The 26,085-nt window shown below is 47.3% G+C and overlaps 1 protein-coding gene across 8 annotated transcripts in view; it reads left to right on the forward strand.

The window, feature by feature from the left end:
• The window catches only part of PLEKHA7 (pleckstrin homology domain containing A7), a 134,125-nt gene that overhangs the window by 33,020 nt on the left and 75,020 nt on the right, over window positions 1–26,085 (forward strand). For all 8 annotated transcript variants that reach the window (XR_002830497.1, XM_023758124.1, XM_023758125.1 and 5 more), the window contains exon 2: window positions 13,268–13,351. Coding sequence is in view for 7 of the 8 variants with exons in the window: in XM_023758124.1 (XP_023613892.1) it covers window positions 13,268–13,351 (84 nt within the window). In the remaining variant the exon portion in view is untranslated. The remainder of the gene's footprint in view (window positions 1–13,267; window positions 13,352–26,085) is intronic.

Consider the following 26,085-nt stretch of genomic DNA (forward strand, 5'->3'; position numbering starts at 1 on the left):
TTGAAGGCTGAGCAGAATTTTTAAATTACTTTTTTATATTTTATTTATTGATTTTAGAGAAAGAGAAAGGGAGAGGGATAGAGAGATAGAAACGTCGATGAGAGAGAAACATTGATCAACTGCCTCCTGCATGCCCCCTACTGGGGACTGAGTCCACAACCCGGGCATGTACCCCCACTGAGAATCGAACTGGTGACCTCTTGGTTCATGGATCAACACTCAACCACTGAGCCACACTGGCTGGGCGGGCAGACTTCATTAGGAAAAAGGCTGGCAGGAGCCCAAGCCCAGAGGTAGGAAGACAGGGTGAGTTGGGGACTTGTGAATAATTAAGTATGGCAGGAGCCAAGGGTATAGGGAGGTGGTGAGAGATAAGGAGGCTGTAGGAGCCAGAACGGGTGTGTGACGGAGACAGTGGACTGGGAGCTATGCCCCAGCATGACTGACTCGGCAGCAGGGACCAGGAAGTTTGGAGGCAGGGCCGCAGGGCGGGACCCTCTCACCCTCTCACGTGGCCTCTTCTGGCTCCCGGGTAGCTGTCACCCATTCCTGCTAGGGTGTTGCTTGGTGAACAAAGGTAATGCCTATACACCTGATGAGTAAGCTCATGGCACTTTCTGTTCCTCCACTCCCAGGCGTGTGGGCTTTGGAAGCTTCCGACCTCTGCTGGTGCAAAATGTGGTTCCTGTACCCCTGAAAGCAGCACGTCTCCCCAGACATTTTGGAGGTTCTGTAGGGCAACTGGCCACTGGCTGAAGTATAGTCACTATAAACAAGCCCACACTTTGGAATCAGGCAGATCTGGGCGTGAATTCTGACCTTGCCACTTACTGGTTATGTGACCTTGGGAAGGCACTTGACTCCTTTGGGCCTCAATGCCCTCGTTTGCAAATGAAGGTAAAATGATATACCTTCTAGGGTTGTTGTAGCTAACAGATTGATACTCAGCAAGTAGGTGTGCCTTGCTTTACTTTTCTATTATGACACCTCCTCTGATCTGTAGTTATGTATATTGATATTATAGGGGTGGGCAAAGGTAGGTTTACACTTGTTCATATGGAAGATAATACAATAAGTAATAATACAAGAATAAACTCTGATTTGCGTACTCACGACTGTAAACTTACTTTTGCCCACCCCTGTATTTATGTTCAATATGTAAAATACATATTTATTTGTATCTATATATGGCCATGTCCGTCTAGTCCAGTGGTTCTCAACCTTGGCTGCACATTAGAATCACCTGGGAATCTTTTTAAAATCCTGATTTCTGGGCCTCATCTCCGGAAATTCTGTTTCTTTGTTATGGGGTGGGACCACAATATTAGTAACAAAGAAACTGAATTTCCGGAGGATGAGGCCCAGAAATCAGGATTTTAAAAAGATTCCCAGGTGATTCTAATGTGCAGCCAAGGTTGAGAACCACTGGTCTAGTCTGGATTGTAAGTTCCTGTTCAGTGGGGATAATTATGTTCTAAACATTGTTTTACCCCAAAGCACTGAGTATTAAGCCCATAATAGGGCTGACTACATGTTGGACGAATGGAGTCTGTGTTCTCAACCCTACTCCAGTCTTTACAACAATGGACTTGTGATTGAGGAGAATGTGTCTGCAGGCTGGGGATATCTCCTCCGTGGCTAAAACAAGTGTTGTTCGGCTGACGTGTCAGGATGGCACGTGATCATTTTGCTATGGCAGATCTATATTTTGTGGTGCTTGACGTTTATATGTCTTGGGAGGACTTCTTTTAAAATGTATAAAATTGCAGAAGGTATGCCAACACATTGCTAGGGCCCTTCCTGAGGCCTGAGACGGGGCTTGTGAAAGTGAGGGGCCTTAGAACTTGAGCTTTATTAGTTTCACAGCAAGTCATCAGAGCATTTAGGCAGGGGTCCTCAAACTTTTTAAACGGGGGGCCAGTTCACTGTCCCTCAGACCGTTGGAGGGCCGGACTATAGTTTAAAAAAAAAAACTATGAACAAATTCCTATGCACACTGCACATATCTTATTTTGAAGTAAAAAAACAAAACGGAAACAAATACAATATTTGTATTTGCATGTGGCCCGCGGGCCGTAGTTTGAGGACCCCTGATTTAGAAACTGGTAGAACATTCACTACAGGCAGTAGTAGGAGTTATGAAGGATACGGAGATTTCTAAAAGGGAAAAAAATGCTGGTACAGGTTTTAGTAAACCTGTCATTCCAAGTAGACTCAATAAAATTTGCCTGTATTGTTTTTTTTCATTCAACAAATATTTATTGAGCACCTGCTGTGTGCCAGGCACTATGTAAGCACTGGAATGTAGCTGTGAAATCCGCATGGTGCTTGCATCTAGACCTAGATTGCAAAGAGCCACAGTGTTGATGTTAGGCTGTGGGGATAAAGCCACAGGCAGTAAAGGCATTTTGGTTTCTTAGTTTCACCTTCTGATCCCTCTCACTTTCTCCTTTCCAGGCCTTTTCTGGGAATGAGAGCCACAGGGTTAAATCGATGCTGATTGGACCTTAACCATCCCAAACAGTGACGAAAGAGCCATAGATTGTTACGAGGGGGAGTAGGTACAGTGGCTTTTAACTGCTCAACCCTTCCTGGCCCTCACTGTGTGAAATACAGGTTTCCCCTGCTCTCTGAAATAGAGCTTTCTTATGAAACCTTTCGTAAGATGAAATAGCGTAAAGCGAAGTAATTACCATTAATTTATGTGGAAAAATTTTTTTTTATAATAACATTTTTTTTTAATATATTTTATTGATTGTTTACAGAGAGGAAGAGAGAGGGATAGAGAGTTAGAAACATCGATGAGAGAGAAACATCGACCAGCTGCCTCCTGCACATCTCCTACTGGGGATGTGCCCGCAACCAACGTACATGCCCTTGACCGGAATCGAACCCGGGACCCTTCAGTCCGCAGGCCGACGCTCTATCCACTGAGCCAAACCGGTTACGGCTATGTGGAAAATTTTTGGGGTGTTCCAAGACCCCCCCCAAAAAACTTATCAAATCACACCAAATAACTCATAAAACCTAAAATAGCACTACCATATAGTAAAGGCAGTAATGCACAAGATAAGTCGAGATAAAGCACAGGTTCTCACTTGGGGCGCGTGCTGCCTTTGCAACAGCTCCCTGCAAAACAAATGCTGAGCGCTATTTTTGCTTCTCACCTTTTTCCGTAGAAGCGAACATCCTCTTTGGATTTCTTTCAGTTAGCAAAAACAGGTACTCATTAATGTCGGTCTTTCATGAAAGTGAGAGGTGTAACTTGACCTTTCGAAAAGGGGGCTACACCTGTAGTGATATGGGAGCCATCATTTCTCCATCAAAGGCTCTGCTGTGGGGTCGATTTCAGCCAGTGTGGCAGAACAGAGCAATTCCTTCTGACTCCAGAGCTTGTTAGGGGAGGGTGTTTCTTATGTCCTATTTCTAGAGGCACAGCCAACCCGAGCCTCAAAGAACAGAAGCATCAAGGCTGGAGACACACAGCACCTGCCTCGCAGTTCACCCCCAGCAGCACTCCGCTGGGCCACGGTGGGGTGGTGACTCAGAGCTGGAACTGTGTTCCTGCACCGTTGCCAGATTTTGCATCAGGGGCGGGGAGGAAATAGAATGAATGAGTAGGAGCAAGTGGCTGCTAGATTTGTAACACCTTGGGAGGCAGCTGCTCCAGAACCGAAATCGAAAGCAAGCAGGTGGACTGGGAGCTCGCGCTTTACCTCTGCAGATGCCCAGGTCCTCCCCCCATGTCTGACCTGGACTGGGGTTTTCATCAGGCCAACATGAAGCTCAAGGAAAGAGTGTGTCTGCTGCCTTCCCCAGCGAGAACAGGAGAGCAGGTTAGTCCTGTACTGGTTTCTTAAGGATTCGGTTTGCTGAGATGTAGTCCGATTCATGAAAACCCAAGTCATGACAGAGAGAAAGGGAGTTTTCTATGGCTTTAGTTGGGAGTGCCTACAGTTAAAAAACAATAATCTGCTTTAATTGGGAATAAGTAGGACAAAAGTATCATTAGCTGCACCTCCCTGATGTCGTTACAAAGGATAGATATTCTGTTGGCAAGTGACATTGGGGAGGACAGCTGCCCGCCTGGTTCCTTTGTGTTTTCACGTATGTGTAGTGCTGTTACATCTCGGTCTGTGACTCTGGCAGGAGTCTGAGATGAACCTCAGCACCTTCAGACGTTGTAGCTAGAAGATCGCCTGCCTGGTCCAGCCTTCTCACTTTACACTTAACGAACCTCACTTACTGGAGAGTATTAAACAGAAGCATAAAACTGGGTGTTCTCTGAGATCGAACATGCTTCCTGTGCGGTTCTAAAACTTCTCTAGGGTGTGTGTTCCTAGCTGAGCACAGCCTGGTGGAAGGCTTTTCTTCTTGGGCCACACTTTCTGAACCATGGGACTCAACCCAGCGAGGGACAGAAGTGTGGCTGAAGGAAGGCGCCTCTTGATCTTAAACTACTTTGCCTGGCAGGCTTGTTCTTTAAATAGAAGTTTAAACAGGAGGCTTGTGTGGTGCCTTAACTCAAAAGGAAGAATGTGTTCTTGAGCTGCTGTTCTGTGGAGGGCTAATGATACTGGAGCTGGCAACGTGGAAGAAGATAAAACAACTCGATTAGAGAAGAGTTTTAGAGCTAGCACAAGAAAAATCTAACAGGCACTGAAGATTGAGTGTTTGCTGTAGGCCAGACACATTATCGGCACTCTTCACAACAATCTTGTCAGGTTGCAGTGGTCTTCTCTTTTTTTCAGATAAAGAAACCAACCCTCAGAAAGATCACTAACGCCTTCAGGGTCGTGCACAGCCAGTGTATGGCAGAGCGGGGATTTGAACTCCAGTCTCTATGACTGACTGGTCTGGGGGTTTATGCTCTGCAGGCCTCCGGTGGCCTCTCCACATGGGGAGACTAACCCCTCCTTGGACAGATGAGGAAACCAAGACACAGGGAGGCTACTCCTCCCAGCACCCCCTTAGGGGGCTGGGACTGGTTTGGTAGTAATTAAGCTGTACCTCAGCTCCTATTGCGTTGCTTCCCTGACACATCTATAAAAGAGAATTAGGAAAGGGGAGGCTATCTGGGTTTGATTTCCTCATTCTATCAGGCGTTTGCCTTTAATCTTTTCGTGATTATCGAGATCCTATGAAGCCATAATTAAAACATCCTATTAGCAAGTAGCAACCCTAAGTACCGGGGCCCCATGTGGGAACTCGGGAAGCAGACGGGTTTGCAGCATGGTCACTGGTCAGGAGGGGTGATTTAGGAACTTTGTTGGCCATAGAGTGGATCTGAAAACACCTGGAGAGCCTAGTGCAATAGAGGGCTTTCTCAGTCATGCTGATGACTTCCGTCTGTTGAATTCAGAGTCTGGAAAGGACAGAACTTTCCTCTTTGCAAGATGTGAGAGCTTTACGTTATCTCAGTTAATTTTGCGACTTTCTTACGCCCCGTCTGTGCCAGGCTCTGCCCCTTTTGGCACCTCTGGGTGAGGAGAACAGTTAAGGACTGGCCCTCCAGGTGGTGGGTCTGGGGTTTGGCTGGATTTCAGTGTCTCTGCCTAGTTGGGTGTGCGACTGAGTCAGGTGTGGTGGGAGAGGGGAAGGCTCTTCCTTGGTCTGGTGGAGTCTCAGCCTGGGTGTAGGACCCTTTATCAGGGCCCCGGGGCCCCTGCCTCGCCCGCTCTCTCTGAGGAATCTGATAGGTCGGGGCTGCTGACATCAGAAAATGAGATGGGTTCTGCACAGCCTCTCCCTGAAGGCCATGTGTGTTTGTGCTCTGGCTGTTGAGATAAAGGAGTTCAAGTGCCTGCTCCATGGTATCACTGCTCTGTGCTGCAGGAGAGACCGGAGAAACAAGGGAAGGACTGCTCCCGGCCCTCCGGGCACTTAGGATCTTGCTGGAGATAGGGGAGAGGCGAGGGGAACAAACACACCTGAAATAAGTAGAGAGCATTATGAGAGAGTATATAATCAGTCACCAAATTGTAGGTTTCACACCAAATACTCTCCCAGTTCACCAAAGGGAGATCCAGGTAATGTTTGTATTATCCTCATACGTGTTTTTAATCACTCAGTAATTTCCGCTCTGGTGTTTGCATTCCGTTCTTTGATTCTCTCCGAGGGTACCAGCTTTCCCTGGCAGAGGTGGGGGATGTTGCAGAGGAGGGCTAATTTCTCCAAATTATATTGTAACAGTTGGGAGAGAGCCAAGGACGAAGCGTTCTTGGCATGTCAGTGTCTCCTTGCTCCTTCCTCTGGCAGTCAGAGCCGAAAGCCACTGACTTCTGTGGCTTCTGACCTTTTAGGTTCTTGTCTCTTTGTTACCTGAGTCCAGACTTTTGTAGGGTTAGCGAGCCTATTTGGAGGCATGGCCTCACTTTAAGGTGGGAGTCTCCTTAGTCATTTCTCACTCATTCATTCAACGGATATAATAGTGCTACCCGCTGCTATAGACTGATGAAAGCAGTGAAAAGACAGACAAGGTCCTGGCTTTCCTGGACCACACATTAGTCAGGGAGACTGATAATAGCAAAAACATTTATAAGTAAGAAAAATAACAGTTAGTAATAATTAAAGTAGGGTGATGTGCTGTGACGTGACTGGGAGCCTACTTCAGAGAGTGGTTGGGAAGGGCTCTGAGATGGTGATGATTCTGCTGAGGTCTGAATGACAAGGAACCAGTCATGAGAGGGGAGGAAAGAGCATCCAGGCTGAAAGGACAGCGGCTGGTACAAAGGTTGCTAAGTAGGAAAGAGCTTGGCATTCAAGGAGCAGAAAGGAGGTCAGTGTGACTGGGGAAGGAGGAGAGCGGTACAATAAGAGGTGGAGCTAGGCAGGGGTCAAGTCATCTAGGATCTTCTAAGCCAGTGGTTCTCAACCTTCCTAATGCCGCGACCCTTTAATACAGTTCCTCATGTTGTGGTGACCCCCAATTTCATTGTTACAAATTGAACATAATTAAAGCATAGTGATTAATCACAAAAACAACATGTAATTATATATGTGTTTTCCGATGGTCTTAGGCGACCCCTGTGAAAGGGTCGTTCGACCCCCAAAGGGGTCGAGACCCACAGGTTGAGAACCGCTGTTCTAAGCCAAGGTAAAAAGCTTGGACTGATGCTGTTAACGGAAATAAGGACGCCTGGAGGAGGAGTATCAGGTTTGGCGGGAGTGGGGAGAGGAGGCTCATTCTATTTTTGCCCTGTTAAAATTTAGACACCAGTAGTCATCACCATAACCAAGGTACAGTCAGGTTTAGCAAATGTTCATTGCATGCCTTCTGTATGTCAGGCATTGTGCGAGGCTCTTTAATGTATATTTCCTCATTTTATCCTGACAACAACCTTTTAGGAGGATATTATTCTTTTTTAAAAATATATATTTATTGATTTCAGAGAAGAAGGGAGAGGGAGGGAGAGAGAGAGAGAAACATCAATGATGAGAGAGAATCATTGATCAGCTGCCTCCTACACGCCTCACACTGGGGATTGAGCCTGCAACCCGGGCCTGTGACCTGACCAGGAATGGAACTGTGACCTCCTGGTTCATAAGTTAATGCTCAACCACTGAGCCATGCCGGCTGGTCAGATATTATTATTCTTTATTTGCAAATGAAAGCACTGAGGCTGAGAGGTGAAGCGGCTTGCTCTGGTTTGAGCCCAGATCTTCTGACCCCAAGGCTCTGGGCTGACTTGTTGCTAAGGGCAGATATTGAAGGAGGCTGGTTAGCATTGTGTTTCCACTTGGAGAGAGTATGGGGACCATATGTTGTCTCATCAAGGCCTGATTCCCATGCTTCTGGAAGAAGGGCCTGTCAGAGTTAACTCCCGTGTGCAGTGAGCTGTTGAAAATTTTGACATTTTCAAAATAGTGTGAGTTCCAAAGACCACTTGGGTAAGATTCTCAGGAAATGCCACATGACCACGCTGACATTGCACTAAATAAGCAATTTTGTAAAAGTGTTAAGTAAAATAAAACAAAAGGAGCTTAAGAAATGTGGAAAGCTGTTTCAACTGTTGGCTGCTGTATCTCTTGACTCTGTAGCCCAAGTGGAAACGGAAGAAGATGGGGAGGCAATTCGTTTTGTTCTTGGCGTTTCAGTTACTGATTTTGGGACCTAAGAGCACATTAAGTTACCCAGAATCCTTGGTTTTCTTGAGTCACTGGGATTTGGAACAAAGATAGTAAGTGCCTTAACTAGCCTGGAGGCAGTGCTGAAAGTAGCTTCAGTGGTGACTCTTCTGCAATATTCTGGGAGCCACACTGAGGAGCCAGGAGGTCCAGAGTGGCACATGCTGCCGAGCACGCCAATGGGAAGAGCCTTGATAGAGTTATTCCTGAGGCTTGAGGCCGGAAGCTTTTCTTACATCTGAAACCCTTTCTTCTCTTAATAACATGGGCCCGGTGAGAGCTAAAGCTTTGCCGCACTCTCAGCGTACCAATACCACCACTGTCAGAAAGCCAGATTCACCAGGGGACTCTGACCTCCATTCCCCAGCACCGTTCACATAACTCCACGGCTTCTTGCCATGCCCCCCAAATTGCCATGCTAAGGAATTGGAACCTTTAGGCTTAACCAACCAGAGTCCCTGCTCACCTTGTAGTCAAAATCTCTATTTGTGGAAAATCAGTCTTGCAAAAACGTTGCAAGAAACTACAGGACCCGTGTGCATTTGGACTAATCCTGTCTGTGGCTGCAGGTGGGCTCTTCCTTACATTGAGCTCAAGCGGTCTCCACTTCTCCCTGGTCCTCACTCTCTTCTCTTTTGTGTTTGCTGTCGGGCTTCTTTAGGGCCTAACCCTAGCCCTTCCCAGCCCGGGGCCTGTGACGACGTGCTGATTTATGTGGATGGTTACCTGTGGCCCGCCTTCTCGGGGATCATCCTTCCCTGCCACCTTCATCCCTGCTACCTGGTCCTCTCCCAGGCGAGACTGGCTGCTGTTCAGCATGGAGGGGCTGTTCCTGGGAGAAGAGGGGGATAAAGGCGAGGGCTATGTTTGGCCTCATTTGCCAAGTTACTTTCTCAGGGGCCTAAAGAGAAACGGAAGCCCTTGTATGGAGGAGAGAGAGTTTCTGTGCTCCCTGAGACCAGCCGCCTGGCTTCTAGCCGGGCCATCTCCATCACTACCAAGGAGCAAGGTGGCAATTCAGGTTTAAGAACAGGTATTTCGGGGGATTTGTCTGTGCCTGCTAAATATGTCCTGCAACAGGGTTATAGTACATGAGATCCTACATGAGTTTTAGAAAATCAGGAAATGAGCAGGAGGGGTGCTTTTGGGGTAAGGGGTGGGGAGACAGCAGGAAAGGGGAGAACACTTGGCAGTCTCCAGATGGGTGGAGGGCTCCAGCATTTAATAGGCAGCCTTGGTTTGGTAAGGGTGAGTCTGGAGTAGCAGAAAGAGATCAGGAGGAGGTTGACCGAGATGCAGGAACGCAGGAGTTGACTGTCCTTGTGGGCAAGTCATCTACCCTTTTTGGGCCTCCCTTTCCTCACCCGTGGCGTGGTGTGATGAGACTCAGCCTGCCCGACAGGGTACTTGGGAAGATTAAATGAAATAAAACAGCCTAAGGACCTAAATTTCCTCCTTTGCTCTAAAAATGCTGAACCAGAAGCTTTGCCATTAGCAAGTTGGGTGAGTCTGATCAGACATGATCAAATGTTAAACAGTATTTCGGAGGCATTACTTTGGTTCATCTCTTTTCTCAATATATGAGTCTCTTTTTTTCCTTTAAATTTAGTGTTCAATACCATCCTATAACCCGAATCCTGTTTCCTATTGTGTAACATGGGGATAAAAATGCCTGCTTTGCCTAACTCAGTGGGTACTTGGGAGGGTCCAATGCGGTGACAAATGTGACTACACTTAAGGCTTCATGTAAATGCAGGAAATGATGCTAATGATGCTGTGGTTAATACCTTTTTTTGGCAAAAAGGGCAGCATTCATATTAGGGAGGAAACTTTAGGAAGCTACCTCTATATTTGGTGCAATGACAGCTGTGTTTTTGTCCACTTTTAAAAACTACCTTTCTTCTAATGTTAGAATGTACCAGTAAACTTCATCTTAGTGCCTACGCCATTCAGCTCAGGATTTACTTACCCAAGACTCTGGGCTTTGTCAAGCTTGTACAGGTTGGGTGTGGGGAGCCCAGGAGTTGCTACTAAGGTTGTGTGGTGTACTAGTATGTGAACTGGTTGCTGATGCTGGATGCTGCTCCAAGCACATAGAAGATTTGCTCTTTGCCTGATTCCACCCAGTTGACCTTGTGATAGGACCAGAGGCTGTTTGGGGGTTACTGAGAGTCACGTTGGTGTTGTCAGTCAGACCCTGGCCCTGGCACAGGGGAGACAGGGAGTAAAGGAGGGAGAGAGGGAGCGAGGGAGGGGCAGGGAGAGCAGTGGATGGTGCTATTTTTCTGTTGCCTTGTCTTTAGGGATTTCTGTCACCAGCCAGGAAGCTTCCAGCCCCACAGGCCCCTAAGGGAAGGGGACAGCAGGTTATCATGCAAAGAGAATGCCATTTAGAAATAGAAGACCTGGACTCATGTCCCAGTCTTGTCACTGATTGATGGAGTTATCTTAAACAAGTCACTTAACCTCTCTGAGCCCTTTCCTCATTCATAAGATGGGGTGGCCGGTCTTAATAGCTGAGATGTGTAAGGAAAGGCTTTAGGACTGGAGAACCCTTAAGCAATGAGAGTGGATAGTGGTAAGGGTGTTGCTTTATTGTTATTCCCACTATGAGCAGGGCCTTTTTCTCCTGCAGGTGGAAAGGAGGCAGACTTAGATTAGAGCTTGAGTTTCCAGATTCACTGGTGAATGGAGATGCCTCTCTTGAAGGAGCTGGGTGTAAATAAAGCTCAACCCTTGAACGTGGTACAAGGATTTCTGAAACAGGTGTTAAGGGAGCCTGCTTCCCATCCTTATCCAGATGCTCATGTCTTGGAAAGACCAGGATGCTGCCTGCCAAATGAGGGCATATAGAACTTGCCTAGAACCAGGAGCTGGGAGTCTGAGGCTGGCGGTGGTTGGGAGGGGTGAGAGGGTGCTGGGACCAGGGAGCAGCCTGGCTCTGCCTGCTGCACATTTGGCTTATTGGGAGTCAGGCTGTTCTAGCCTCAGTGCCAGCTTACCCCAGACACCAGAACGCAGGGTGCTCTGACCAGGCTTCAGGGAAGAGTAAGAAAAACTTTGTAGGCCTAGAGATTTTTTTCTTTATAAACCTTTCTGCTATACTCATTTAAATCTACTAGTTTCTGGGTTGGCTCAGTGCGCAATTTGGAGGTGAGGCTAACACTTTAATACCAACAAACTGAGATGATGGATGGACTCTGACAGTGAAAACATGTTAACCATCTGTGTTAGGAGCCTTAAAAAATGACCATGCTCTGGTCATCTTACCCCTGGGACTTAAGCCAAGGAAATCATTTGAATTGCAGAAAAAGCCTATACTCAAAGATGTATCTATAATAATAATAGCGTAATATGCTAATTAGAGCAGACAGCCGAACGACCTTCCGGATGTCCTTCCGGACAAAACCGCCGTGGTGGGGGACGAGGCAGAGGCAGTTAGGGGCAATCAGGCAGGCAGGTGAGCAGTTAGGAGTGATTAGGCAGGCAGGCAGAGTGGTTAGGGGTGATCAGGCAGGCAGGCAGGTGAGCAGTTAGGAGCCAGTGGTCCTGGATTGTGACAGGTGGGATGGGGCCTAAACTGGCCATTGGACAGCCCCTGAGGGGTCCTGGATTGCGAGAGGGTACAGGCCAGGCTGAGGACCGCCCTCCCCACCCCCTGTGCATGAATTTCATGCACCGGGCTTCTAGTTTATTATAACAGTGGGGTGGGGAGGGTGCCTGAAATGTCCAGCGTTACGAAGAATGTTCATCTTTCTAGAGTGTAAGCACTGTTGGGTAAGGTCTCTCTTGTCCACTCTGTGTCTCCAGCATCTAAAGCAGAGCCTGGCACACACACTGCCAGGAAATAGTTTTTGAACAGTTGGTGATATGAGAAAAAATTATATCTGTATGATGAGACTATTATTCAGCTGTTTCAAATGAAGAAGTCTTAATGACATAGGAAAATTTCTGTGTTCATAGGATGTGATAAAAGCAGAATACAGATTTCTAAATACAGTAAAATCATAGCTTTTTTTTAATAGAAGGAAAAAAATTAAAAAGCTAGGAAGGAGCACATACAAAGGTATATGTCTAGGTGATGAGATCATGGGTGACCTTCTTTCTGTCTATATTTTCTAAAATTTGTCAAAGGATTGATTTGTGACTGGGGAAAACATTTTCAAACAAGTCATATTCTTTTAAAAAGGAGGTTAGGTTAGTTTATTCAGGGAACAAACCAGCGGTCTCTAGAGCCAGCTCCTCCTTCCTTTCAAAGAACCAGGCAGCCTTTGTGGATACACAAAACACCTACACACTTTGGTTGTGCCTGTCAGCTTGGCGTGGAAGCTGATCCCTCCTAACTTCAAAAGGGTGGTGGGAACTCTGCAGTGTTGAAATCATGCAGGTCATGTTGCAGAGACATGCCCATACATTTATATCCATCACTGAAGTGAAGACATTCTGTAGTAGGGAGAAGAATTTTAAGAAGATAGTTGGTTTTTTTCCTGGGTGGGTGGTTAATTCTTAGAATTCTTTCCCTGGTTCATGGGTTTTGGAAGGGCCGTCTGCTTTCCTTCATTCTTGTTTTAGCTCGTGCCGTCTTAAAGCCACTTTTTGCTAAGCTGCTCCGTTTGTTGGAGTCGGTGCTTCGTGGAATGTCTCTCTAAGATGCAGTGCTCTCCTGGAGCCAAGACATCCCTAGAATTAAAATCCCTGCGTCGTAGGTGGCCTCTAGCACCTGAGCTGGAAGTTCTTTTTTTTTAAAGCATTTTTATTTATTAATTGATTTTAGAGAGGGAGAGGAAGGGAGGGAGGGAGAGAGAGAGGAACATAGATTTGTTGTTCCACTTATTTATGCATTCATCGGTTGATTCTTGTATGTGCCCCGACTGGGGATCGAACCCGCAACCTTGGTGTATTGGGACAGTGCTGTAACCAACTGAGCTACCTGGCTAGGGCTCAGCTGGAAGTTCTTGGCTTTTGAATACAGCTGGGTTGTAAAAGATTCAGTGCCTCTCAGCAGAAAGGCCCACTTTCTCACCCTGGGAGGCGTCTGTGATGATCAGGGGTCCTCAGACATTCCCGACCTGTTGTTGTGTCTGTAATCCTTTTCATTCATATGACTTTTCCTTCATTATCTCCTTTTCTTTCTCTTTAGCCATAACCAGCAGACCACAGCATTCAGGCATCCTGTGAGTGGGCAGTTTTCTCCAGAAAACAGTGACTTTATTCTTCAAGAAGAGTAAGTACTTCAAATATTCTCTTTCCCGGGCAGAGCTTGGGAGCTTAAAGGCATTTGCTCAAAACAAAGCTTGTTGGATTATTTTCTCTCTCAGCTAGAGGGGCACGGAGTGGTTGGTGAAATGGGAGAATTTTGTTCTGCAGTCTCTGGACTTCTCTCAGTGGGAAGAGGTGGAAGGGGGAGATGGCATGGGGATGTCTGTGATTGGTATTGTCAGAGCCCCTTAAAAGCTCTCTTTCCCTTGAACTAATTATTTTCCTCAAGTGACATCTAACACGTTCATCTGGTGTGAAAATACCTTAAATACAGCCTCAGACTGAGCTGAACCAGCCTCTATAGGAAGCCTCAAGAAAGACCCCAAAGCCAGGGCTTAGAAGAGAGGAGGACGGGGACACCCATTGTCCCTGGACATTTTAAGCTCATGCTTGCTTTTCCCAACACAGGAACTTCCTTGTTCCTCAGTCCCGTCTCAGCAGGGCCGGTGGGGAGCTCAGAGATGGGTCTGCCATGCAGGGCCGTCTACCTAAAAGGCCCGCGCAGCCCAAGCAGGATGGGTTCTTCAACCAAACATGAAGGCAGAGATCCCGTGAAAATGGCTGTGTTCCCTTCTCATCTGAGGCCGTTCTGTTCGAAGAAAACAATTCTTCGTTTGAGAAACTAATAGAGATGTTGACTTTATGTGTTTTTTTCCCTTCAATTTATTTTTCTTTTGTTCAATCACCTAGACCAGTGGTCGGCAAACTGCGGCTCACTAGCCACATGCAACTCTTTGGCCCCTTGAGTGTGGCTCTTCCACAAAATACCACGTGCGGGCGCACATGTACAGTGCGATTGAAACTTCGTGGCCCATGCGCAGAAGTCGGTATTTTGTGGAAGAGCCACACTCAAGGGGCCAAAGAGCCGCATGTGGCTCGCGAGCCCCAGTTTGCCAACCACTGACCTAGACCAAATATGATCTTTAAAAAAATTATCAGTATTCACATTTTCAGCATTTCCCTTCCTTGATACTTACACATATAAACTTTCTCTTATGGAAAATTTCAAACATATACAAAAGTAGAGAGATACAGTAATAAATCCAATATATTCATTGCTCATCTTCAATAATTTTCAAAGCATGGCTGATTTTACTTCATCTATATACCCCTCTCCCCCGAGATTCTTTTGAAGCAAAGTCCAAACATCATTTTATCTCTCTAGTATTTTCAGCATAGAATAATTATTTTACAGAACTTTTAAAATTAGAAATCTATAATTACAGTAATTCCTTGCATGTTTACTCTGTGCTGGGGATTTTACCTGCATACCTCATTTACTGCGGTAATCCTGAGGAGTAGGTCATCATCGTTGTTTAGAGATGAAGACACTGAGACTCAAAGAAATAGTCACTTGCCCAAAGTTGCATGGCTAGAAGTAGAAAAGCCAGATGTCATTCTAGCTTGATCTCTTTAGTCAGGTCTAACCTTGCCCTAGTCAGCTGCTGCTTGCCAAATTATTTTCATGCTGGTGGCCTAGGGGACATGATGGCCAAACTGTGGGGTTGGGGTCTGACTTTGAAAGCATTACTACTATTAGAGAATGAGTGGAAGATAAAGACTATCTTGTCTTCTAATTTGAGAAAGAATTGCTGTGTAAAGACAGCCCAAATGTGGATTCTACGAATTCCAGCTTGGAATGAATTTGTTTATAGAACCCTGGAGGTCAGAAGCTCTTGAGAGGTCATTGGGTTCAGCCCCCTTTCTTAGGCATCCTGGAGACATGGGCACCTGTCATTATTAAAGGTCTGGGTAGGGAATCCATCAGAATGCTTAAATTGGGAAGTTACCAACTTCTGGAAAAATGCAGACTTTTATCACTGAATACTTCTGTCACACATACCTCCTCTTCCTCTTGTTAACAAAGACTTTGTCCCCCGATTACTTCTGAGAAGGTAGCCTCTTTTATTCTACCAAAATATCTCTGTAGCTAATCTCAATTCCTTTCAGTTTCCAAGGAAAAGATGTTCTTTTCAAGGGTCACTGTTCCGCTGTAGTCTATTTCCGGGCTGTCATAAGGAGTACTTGTTTATCTGGAGTGGTGGGGGTGCACCGGTGTGGCCAGACACTCCTTCAAGGAGGCAGAAAGTGCTTTGGGCATTGAGAGGAAGGGAGGATTCCTATGCGCTGATGTGGTGATCCCTGCACTTACTCATGAAGTACTTACTGAATGCCCGCATTGTGTCAGGGGCTGTGCCAGAGTCTGCAGTTACAGCAGCACGTAAGGCACATGTGGACCTGTCTGTGAAGAACTTACGGCTGAATAGAGAAGATAGATAATCAAACGGAAGATCACAAATGTGACCAATGTTCATGACCGAGGAAACAAAGGGTTCAAAGGGAGTTGATAAAAGACGGTTCTCACCTGGCTTAGGGATCATGGAAGGCCTCTCCATCTGGGGAAGGTATGTTGTTTAAATTGAGACCTGTCCAGTCCAGGTGAACAACCTGGGCAAAGCCCTTGAGGGCAGAGAGGGAGAGCGTAGAGAGGGGTCTGTACCAGCTGAGTTAGAGTGGAAACTGAAGAGCACCAGATGGATTCTGGAGATACTTGGGAGGTAACATTGATAGGACGTGGTGACGGATTGTCTGTGATGGGGATGAAAGAGGGGGAAGACTTTCTTGAAGTGTCTGGCCCTAAACAGGAGGAAGGGGGAGGATTTAGATAAGTAAGGATCAGTGTGCACGTGTATGAGGGTGGTCCACAGCTGAGGGAAGTGTGACCAGTCTTGGTGGGGTCAGAGGGTGAGAGAATTTGATGTGTAGTGGAGGTTTGGGAAGAGGAGTGTGGAGATAAGGTTGGAGACGAAGGCTGCAGCCCATTCTAAATGGTTTCCTCCTGAAACACACTCGGATTTACTTCCTGGTGGAGCTCTGGAGGGCCAGTGAGGCATGAAACCATTTAAAAAAAGTGCCAACGAATAAGATGACTGTTATAATCTTTTACACGGGAGCTTGATTTTGTTGTGTAGTGTGTTATGTGGGGAGGAAAGAAAGGTGAGGATCATTTATGTCCTTCACACATCAGCTCTCGGATTATGTTGAGTGGAAAAGGAAAATTGGCTCTTTTCTTTTTCTTCTTCAAAGAGAAGAAGGCCACATTGACTCCACTTGCAAAGCCTTCACCCTGGTTTCTTGGTGGGAATCCTTCTAGAGCAGTGGTTTTCAAAGTGTGGTCTCTGAACCAGAACTTGTTACACAGACAGGCAAATTCTTGAGCCCACCCCAGACTTCCTGAATCAGAGACTCTGGAGTAGGACCCTGGAACATGAGTTTTAACAAGCCTTCAGGTGATTCTGATTCAGGTTTTCATCCCTCCTAAATTAGTCCCAGATTCTTTCATTCATCCATAAGTCTCCCCCACATACCCCTCATTCTCTGGGCAGCAGTGATCATCTTAGAGGGCTTTGAATCAGACAAACAGTTTCTTTTCCTATGGGAAGAAAAAAAAGGTTTCCATTGTGACTTCCTTTAGAGTATTGCTGATGTGAACAGCTAACACATCTCCGCTACTGTTGGCAGGTGGAGCTCACCTGGGCTGCTTGGTGTAGCAGGTGCATGCCCACTAAAAGATGCTTTTTCATCTTGCATATTAGAAGCATGGAGAAGAGAAATGTGAAAGCTATGATTTGGTGGATCCAGAGGACATAAGGTCTGAGTATTCTAGTTACTGTGTCAGTAATGCAGAATTAGTCAGGATAGGCTAGGGTCTGCTATGGTAACAATATGAAACAAAATCTCAGTGACTTAAAAGAGTTAAGGTTTATTCTCACTTTTACTGAGAAAGAAACCTGAATTGTCACCTTTACTGAGAGAGGCTCCATCTCTGTGCTTCATGATCACCAAAGGGAACTTTAGTGACTTGTGCACTGGCTCTTTCACTCACATTTCATTGGCTAAAGCAAGTCACATGACCACTCCTAACTTCAAAGGGGCAGGGAAGTGCATTTCTACCATGCACCTGGGAAGAAATATTTGTTGGTCAGCACTAATGACTACACTTAATCCACAGTCAAGATTTATTAAGGGAAGTTGGACCTTTCAAATCTGTCACTGACAAGCTTCTTTTGCTGCATGACTAGAGTGTTTACTACATGACTAGAGCAGTGGTTCTCAACCTTCTGGCCCTTTAAATACAGTTCCTCATGTTGTGACCCAACCATAAAATTATTTTCGTTGCTACTTCATAACTGTAATGTTGCTACTGTTATGAATCGTAATGTAAATATCTGATATGCAGTATGGTCTTAGGTGACCCCTGTGAAAGGGTCGTTCGACCGCCAAAGGGATCGCAACCCACAGGTTGAGAACCGCTGGACTAGAGTGTTTTCTGTTATGCTACCGAGTTCATTGTCAGAACCAAATTCATTGTCACTCAATGGGTCCTCCAGCCTTGTTCCCAGGGGACACCCCTGCACACCCAAGCTGATAGGCATGTGGAAATCTCTGTTGGAGAAGCTAATATAAGCCCAGGCAGCATTAGGAAAAGTACAAATATAGAGAAAGGGGAGAGTAGTTCTGGTGTATCATGGCGTTTGTAGACTACTTCATTTGTTCATTTCAAGTTATGGAGCTCCAAGGATATGCCAAACCATAAACACTGTGCTCTAGGTAATAAATTTCAAGAGGATGCTGAGCAATTGAGGTTCCCTTGAGGAGGGGGACCATTATGGTGAGTGGCCTAGAAATCCTGGCCCTAGCGTGTTTAGTCTGTAGGAGAGAGGATGGAGGGGGATGGGCTGCAAGTCTTCAAGAAGGGCTGGCTGGTGGAAGTGGGGTACATTTATTGTGTGGCTGCCAAAGGCAGGCATCAGATCAATGAGTAAAAGTGATAGGCAGGCCAGTTTCAGCTCAGTCACAATTTTCCAGGAAAGAGATTTTCCAGCAACCTTTGTTTCAGGATCTGGAATTTCATCTTTAACATTAAATGACGTAATCTGCCTCTTAGAGTCTAAGAGTTGGCTTTTTCATGAATGATAATACTGTTATCATTTTATAGCTAATATTTATAGCCCTTACTGTTTATTACCAGGTACTTTTCTAAGTGCTTCACATATATGAATTTAATTTCCACAACAGTCCTCTGAGGAAGATACCATTATTATCATGGATACTGAGGCACAGAGAGGTTAAGAGTCTTGCCAAAAGTCACACAGCCAGTGAGTGACAGAGTTGCGATTTGAATCCAGGTCGTCTGGCCCCAGATGCGGTGCCTCTGCCCACTACACATACTGCCTGTCATTTCAGAGGTCTTCAAGAGACAGTGCCCTTCCTTGGCTGTATTCGGGCCTTAATGTGGTAACTAGGTAGGGGACTGCTGCTTAGAGATTTTCATTGTAATTGTATCCGATTGTAATGACATTTGATCTAATAACCTCACGCTTCTTTGGAAGATGCTAAGCCTCCTTGGTAGTCTTTTCTTCAGAACATGTTAGCAAGCCTTTTTTCAGGGCCTCATTTCTAGTGATTGGATCATCTGGGCTCCTCTTTTTAAGCCTCTTTCCTGATTCTCAGCGATTCTTTTAAATTGGGAGCTTGTGGTTGCCCCTTTGTGGCTTAAAGGGCCACACACAGGGGCCCTCCTGGAGGGATAAGCTTGGCACAAGGAACTTCCAGGCTGTGGTTTTGGTGGTTGGTGCTCTGCATGGGAGCATTTTCTCCTCGGTGCTGGTCTGCCCGGAAGCCGCTGACAGACGCCTCTGCAGCTCTCGGTGAAGAGGACAGAAGCATTCCGGAGCCTTGACGCTGGCAGCTGACTGACAGCTGGCTGTGTACGCGGATCCCCAGGCTCCCTCAAGCTCTTGATGTTGAGGTGGGGCCTCGTTGAGAGAGTATGCGCTCCGGAAGTTCGCAAGCCTGCTGCTGTGCTCAGAAGCCAGCTGCAAGGCACCCAAGATGTCCTTGGAGTTTCCTAACAAGGAGAGGACTCCGGCCTAGCCTGCCTCTCAGGGCATCCTAGTGGGTTTAGCTTGTTCCTTCCCTTGGGGTCTGAGCAGCCCTCTGTTTTCTCATTGGATCGTTTGGAAAAGAGCTACAAGTTGGAATCGCCTGGAATGTTATGAGAGGTGTTGGGAGAATAACACTTAAAACGATATCTTGCTGAAGGTAAGCATTACCTTTGGCCTCTTTGGGGGTTCATTTTGCAGGCTTCAGGGAAGGCTCTCCAAGGTGGGTGCCAATTATGGGCCTGGGGTGGGGTATCTCCTGCTGCTGGGAGATGGCTGTCTCCCTTCCCTCCTGCAGTTACATGTTGGTAAAAGCTGATAGTGAGAGACTAGAGCACAGGATTGGGGGTGGGGGGGGTACTACGGAGCAGGGAGGCGGAATCTGTCCTGTTGCTCATCAGCTGAGCCCTGGGCTGTGAGGCCGACGTGTTGCTCTGTGGCTGTATAGCCATTACCTTGTCACTCCAGAGTGACAGTCTTGGGCAGGCTTTGCCTGTTGCATTTGGTTGCCATGGCAGCAGAGAAAAGGAGGAAAAATGGAAACACCTGGCAAGCAGATACAGAAACTTAGACTGTTCAGTTTTCCTTCTTGGTCTAGGAGACGGCGCTGGCGACAGTCACAGGTAGGGGAAGAGGTGGTAACAGTGTCCTTAGTTCATTCAGAACCTGAGTGTTGGCTTGGCTTTTGATGTTGATGTTTCGAGGAACATTGGCACGGGCTGCAGTCACCGCCACACGACCACCGTGTCTCCGGCTCTGTCTGTGCTGGGTGACAATGCTGCAATGATGGCTTCCCTGTGTGTGGAAAGGAAGCTGCTGCTTGCAAACAGGCATTTTGCTTCCTCCTGTGACTTCCTTGTCCTTTCCTTTACCTTCCCCTGGTCTGGGATGTTCCCAGATCTCCATTAGAAAGGCTGTTTTCCACCGAGAGAAGTGGCTGCCTGGAGAGCCAGGAGGAGCAGGTAGGCTAGAGAGGGCTCGCCAAAGGCTCTTGCAGAATTGCAGCATGTCTGAAACAGCAGAGCAGAGGCAGGAGGAATAGCAGAGGTCAAGGTCTGGTTCACCCATAGACAGACGTGCACCCTGGACAGTGGAAGGGACTGACCCAGGGTCATTTGGCAGAACGGGACTCGGGCGAATTCAGGGAAGCGCTGGGATGCGGGGGGAGGTGGTGGGGAGCCCAGAGGCTCACTGGATTATTTTCATGCCAGATGAGGGGTGCTGTTTGGGCTGGTTTTCAGCTCCCCGGGTGGAGTGGGGTAGGGAAATGGAGCTTGTGTTCCAGAGAGGATTGTGGGGGAAGGGGAAAGAACACAGAAAGCCATAGTTGAGTAATGAGGCCATAGTTGCTGAATGAAAACCCGTGTCAGACACCTCCCCAGGGTGTTGGGAGTGTACAGTAAGGGTAGGCGGTCTGTCTGTGTGTGTGTCTTTCTCTGGGAAGAGGGGGTGTGGAGGAGTCTGCCTGTTTGGGACAAGAACTTCCTTTTATTCTTGCTTTTCCTTGTGCATTGCTTTTCCATACCCCTTAGGTGGTGGGTGTCAGCATCTTAAAAAATTTGCTGGTTGTTTTTGAATGTGCCTCCTTTCATAGCAGTAGTTTTAGCTGAGTTCTCTGTGTAGGATCCTTGAAGACAGAGCATGAATCTGGGGGCCTATTTTTCCAGGAATTAATGGAATCTAGATATCATCTCATGATGTCTTCTCAGTAAGAGATTCCCGATTCCCCACAGCTTTCTAACCTCCTATCCTCACCGTGAAGACTCTTGGCATTATTATTCCCTCGGGGAAAGGATGGGAGTCCAGTCCCCCAGCCATAAGGTTACTACATTTTAAAGAAGCCCCAGATAAAGTGTTTATTGGGGTATTTGTAGGAAATGATTGTTGCTCAGAAGTTAATTGTTTGGCATCTTGAGCTTTCTAGAGAGAAGTGCCTTGGAAATAAAAAATAAGATTTAAATTCTGGGGGACCCACTGGTGACAGCCACAAGTTGCTTTTCATTTAGAGCCATTCTTCATGGTTTTCTAAGCATTGTTTCAATCCATACAACGGCCTTGTGAGAGAAGAGCGGTTTTCACCCCATTCTACACTAACGGAAACTGAGGCCCAGAGGTGCGATGTGACTTGTGGGGGAGTCCGTCAGCCGCAGAGCTTCGTTGAGACCCAGTTTTTCTGGGCTCCTGGTCTTTCCAGCACCCCAGGATCCTCTGAGTTTGGGGGGTAGTCTTGGGGCTGAGAAGAGCAAAGCCTGCCTCTGTCAGACTTGGGGACTTGGCTGTAGGCTGGTGTCTCTGGCCCAAGGTTTGTGGAGTCCAGCTTCCGTTTTGGGCAAGTCATGAAATCTCCCTGAGCCTCCATTTCCTCCTCTATGAAATGGAGATGGTAAAACTGGCTTTGCAGGTTAAGGGAGGTAATGTGGGCAACGTGCCTGACACATAGTAGGTGCTGGACAAGTATAGCCCAGCCCCTCTGCCTGCTTGACCTTGTGCACCTGTCCCTGAGGTTGGTGACCTACCTGTTGTGATGGCAGTAGGTAGGGAAGGGTCTTGCTGTGATTCCACTTCAGTTGCTCCTCTTCTCAATGTCGACTGAGAGGCAGCTGAGGGTCCCATCAACCAAACTCACCTAAGTTCAGACCCAACAGAAAGAAATAGCTTCTGAAGTAGAACCTCCCTTTCTCGCCGCCCTCTCTGTCAGGGTCGTGTGCATTTACAGGTAGGAAGCAGCAGCAGCTCCTTTTACCGACAGAAACGGAAGGACGAGAGAGTAACTCCCCGCCCAGGCTCACCTGACGCATCCTTGAGGCAGTGCAGAGTAGAATGAAGTCATTTTCCTATTGAGCTTCTCCAGACTGCTCCTAACTTCGTTTGTTCCTTTCAGAGGGGAGGCAATTGAGTTACAACTCCAGCTCACTGTTTTGAGCTTCAGCCCAGAGCCTTCCAGCAAAATAACCAGCATTCATGCAGCCCAGACCCAGGAAAAAGTCTTTGTTCGAATCATCCCACTGTACTCTGGGAATCCAGATAGCACAGAAACCTGGCCAGCAGGCTTTTAAGTTAATAGGTTTGATTTAATGACACGAGAGTCTGCCTCCCCATAGCATGTGCAGGGTTTCATCTCCTCTCCCTTGGTCTGTGTGACTCCCGTGCCTAAGGGCAGGCTGTTGGGAACCGAGCCATCTTCCCAGCTGCGCAGCTCAGGGCACATGCACTTCTCTGGGGGAGGAGGAGGGTTCTTGGGTGAACCTTGCTGGGAGTATACTTTGGTCTGAGGAGTTGAGGTCAAATCGTGTCTTCCCGCCAGGCTTTAGTGTGGTATCCCGCCCTGGCTGAGCATTGGCCTGCAGACTGAAAGGTTGCAGGTTCGATTCCAGTCAAGGGCACGTACCTTGGTTGCAGGCTTGATCCCTGGCCCCTGTCGGAGCACATGTCGGAGGCAACCAGTTGATGTGTCTTTCTCATATTAATGTTTCTCTCTGTGTATGTCTCCCCCTCCTTTTTAATCTCTCAAAAAAAAAAATCAATGGAAAAAATATCCCCAGGTAAGGATTAACAAAAAATTAAAAATAAAGTGGGGACCCCTCCTAAGAGGTAACTGACTGAAGCAAATGTACCAGAAGGCATACATCCACTTGAGTGATGATCCCTTCAGCGTTGTCTCTTGCGGAGGCTTCACACGGGCGCCACTGATGTTCCCGTTGCTTAAAACGATATGGTAAACAGCCTCTAGAAGTTCCCAACAGAACCAGCTTTCAGCCCAGTGAGAAAATGGTTTTTGAGATTCTTTTTCATGTTCTCATTTTCGGATACCAAGTGGTGTCCCAAGCATGGCCATCCATCAGTGTTTTGTGTATTTTTGTGTGTGTTGTAATTCTGGATAACTTCCAGTTCTTTCCAGAAGTCATAGTCATCCCTGGAGGGCCCACGAGATCATAACCCACGTTGAGGAGATTCAGAGGAACATCTTCTGAAGGCAGATCTTGGTACTTGGCTGAGGGGGTAGCTGTGCGCACCTCATTGTATCAGCGAGCCAGGTCAGGGGCCAGTCTGTTCTTCAGCTGGGAGCTGTCCCTGCCCCTGGGGAGCCCTGGTGAAGACACACTCTTTATTTGTGGAGACAACCATGGTCCCCTCCCTGCAGGAAGATTTAGTGTGGACCTCAGTCATACTTCCTAACAAGCCAGCTTTCTCTGGGTGTGGCTTAGCGGTGGTCTCTGTAGGCATGAAGAATGGAGTTGTCTTCATGTGACACCCCCTTCCTGCCCCGTCCCTCACTGATGTTCAGTGTTGGGCCCGCAACCACTTCTCCTCCAGCTGAAATATGTTCACAGCTGGCTCCCTAGGTGGTGGTTGTACCCTCTGTCCTCACTCACCCGTCACTGCAGGGCAGTCATCTTTTTTCCTATACGATTGGCCTGGCAGCTCCTCGACCAGCCAGCATTTCAGAAGCCAGTGTGGGGAGGAGAAGGTGTTGGCATGCAAGAAGACGATTAAAGTTAGCGCTCCAGAGGTAAGGTGCAGAAATGGCATAGTGGCCACCTGTCCTGGATTTTCTGGGCAGTCACAAATCCAGATCGTCCTTTCTCTGTCCCACCGTGGAGGAGTGGCGTAGCTAATGGATGGAAGCTGGTACAGTCACTTGAAATGATGTGGATGAGTTAAAGGAATGGAGAAAATGTTTATAATAAGTTTTCTTAATCAAGATGCAAAATCACAGTGTGATCACAGTTATATAAAAACAAAAAGCCACCCCCCCAAACAAACAAACAACAAAACAGGTATATAGAAACGAATGAAAGTAAATATAACAAGTATTAGAAAAATGATTTTCCTTTGGGTAGTGGGACTGTGGTGATTTTTTTCTTTCAGCTTTTCTTAATATTTCTCAAATATTCTCTATAAGTCTTGAATAAGTTTTAAGTGGGAGCAAATTAAACTTGATAAATTCTCAACCAAACCTTTTTCATTGTTACACAGTAAGTGCTGAATTTCAGCTTAGAGATACAGGTGGCATAACAGAGGTGACCTGAGATTTCTTCTTGACTCACACCTTAGAAATCTGAAAAGTCAGGCAAGACCAGGTTCCAGGAAGGCGTTAGGGACATAGTTCTTTCTGGAGGCAGGGCCTAGACAAGGCAGCCTCTCAGGGCCCCTGCCCACCAACAGTCGGCGAGGATCCCTGTCTGCACGCAGCCTCTGCCCAACAGCGAGACGCAGCCTCTGCCAACAGCGAGTGGGGCTGAGTGTGGGGACATTCTCTGAGTGGGAGCAGTGACAAAAGTCTGGCTGGGATGGAGGCGGGGGTGGGATGGGTGGGGAATCTGGAAGTGAGTGTCTGAGCCTATAAGGAGCCAGTGAGGGAGCCTTCTGCCTGAGGGACTTGCACCTCCAGCTGCCAAGCATCCGGCAGGACCCAGCCCCTTGGAAAGCTGGTGCCCGCGGCTGTGGTCCTTCTGTGAAGAACCTCCCTGATGGTGCAGGGTCCCGGGGTCTGGCTTGGAGCGTGGGAAGGACGGCTTATTCTTCAAGCAGCAATGTTTTTTCAAGGAAGCAGCCTATTTTATCTCTAAGGTAGAGGCTAGGATTTTCCCTCGTAGCACCTCTGTGAAGGTGAGGCCGGAGAAAGGCCATCAGAGCGCTCCATCTTCAGCTGTGTCCTGCCTGGGATCTTCCATCTCCATCTCTGAGGGGTCCTGGCCCAGCCTCCAGATCCGATTTTCTCCACTCCTCAGGCAAAGAGCCTCAGTTTCCTGCAGCCGCCTCGACCCTGTTGCCTGGCAGAGCCGTGGACAAAACCCAGCCTCCTCTGGGATTGCGCTTTGCGGAAGGCTCACTGGTCCCATAGTTAGCAGCATCTGGGAACCAGCCCGGAGCCGTTCAAGGATAGCATTGAATTTGTGTGGAGGCATTTGCCGCCTCGCTGCTTTGAAAAACTGGCCAATGCTGGGGCTCTGTGGAGGCAGGTGAGAAGGATTCTGCAAGGCGTCTCTTTTTTTAAAAAAAAATTTTTTCCCCTTTATTGAATAAGATATTACCAATCTGTCCTTATCCCCCCAATGTCCCCTCATCCCCCCAATCCTGCCCTCACCCTCACCCCCTGTTGTACACATCCATCACTTATGCTTATATGCATGCATACAAGTCCTTTGGTGTTGTCCCCAAAGTGCTGGTCCTCCAGGGCAATGGGAAGAATGATGTCGCCGGATGCTGATTGGGACGTACCTGGGGTCCTCATGGGGACCCAGGCATGCTTCATTCTTCCTGCTCTCCAGGCATGGCTCAAGGGGTTAATATCTCCAATGGCTCTATTTTGGGGCAACTGGAGTGTTCCCAGAATAGGACTCTTTGTTGAGTAGTCTATTTTGGGAGGCAGGCCCTACTGGCGTTTATGTAAGTGAGTCTCTGTGTGTATCTGGGGGTGTGATGTGTTCACAAGTGATTTCTTGTTACTAATTATAAGCAGCTTCTTTTGTGAGCCAGGGAGATGGAGAGAGTGTGTGTAAGGGGTATGGACTGCTCTTGTTGTGAAGAGTGGTGTGTGACCGTGTGATGGGGCAGTTGCCATAGACACGCGAGTAGGAGAGTAAATGTGGGGACCTTAGGACAGCAGGCAGGGATGACTGCCTTGGCCCCTTTGTGGGGTGTCATGCTGTGGAGATGTGCCCCGCTGTCATCCTCTTGATTCCATGAAGCACATGGGTAGGCTGGACATCCTGGCCCTCAGGCTGAAGTCTGGAGTCAAGTGGTCCCCAAA

Source organism: Myotis lucifugus, unplaced genomic scaffold, assembly GCF_000147115.1.
Source record: "Myotis lucifugus unplaced genomic scaffold, Myoluc2.0 scaffold_124, whole genome shotgun sequence".
NCBI lineage: Eukaryota > Metazoa > Chordata > Mammalia > Chiroptera > Vespertilionidae > Myotis > Myotis lucifugus.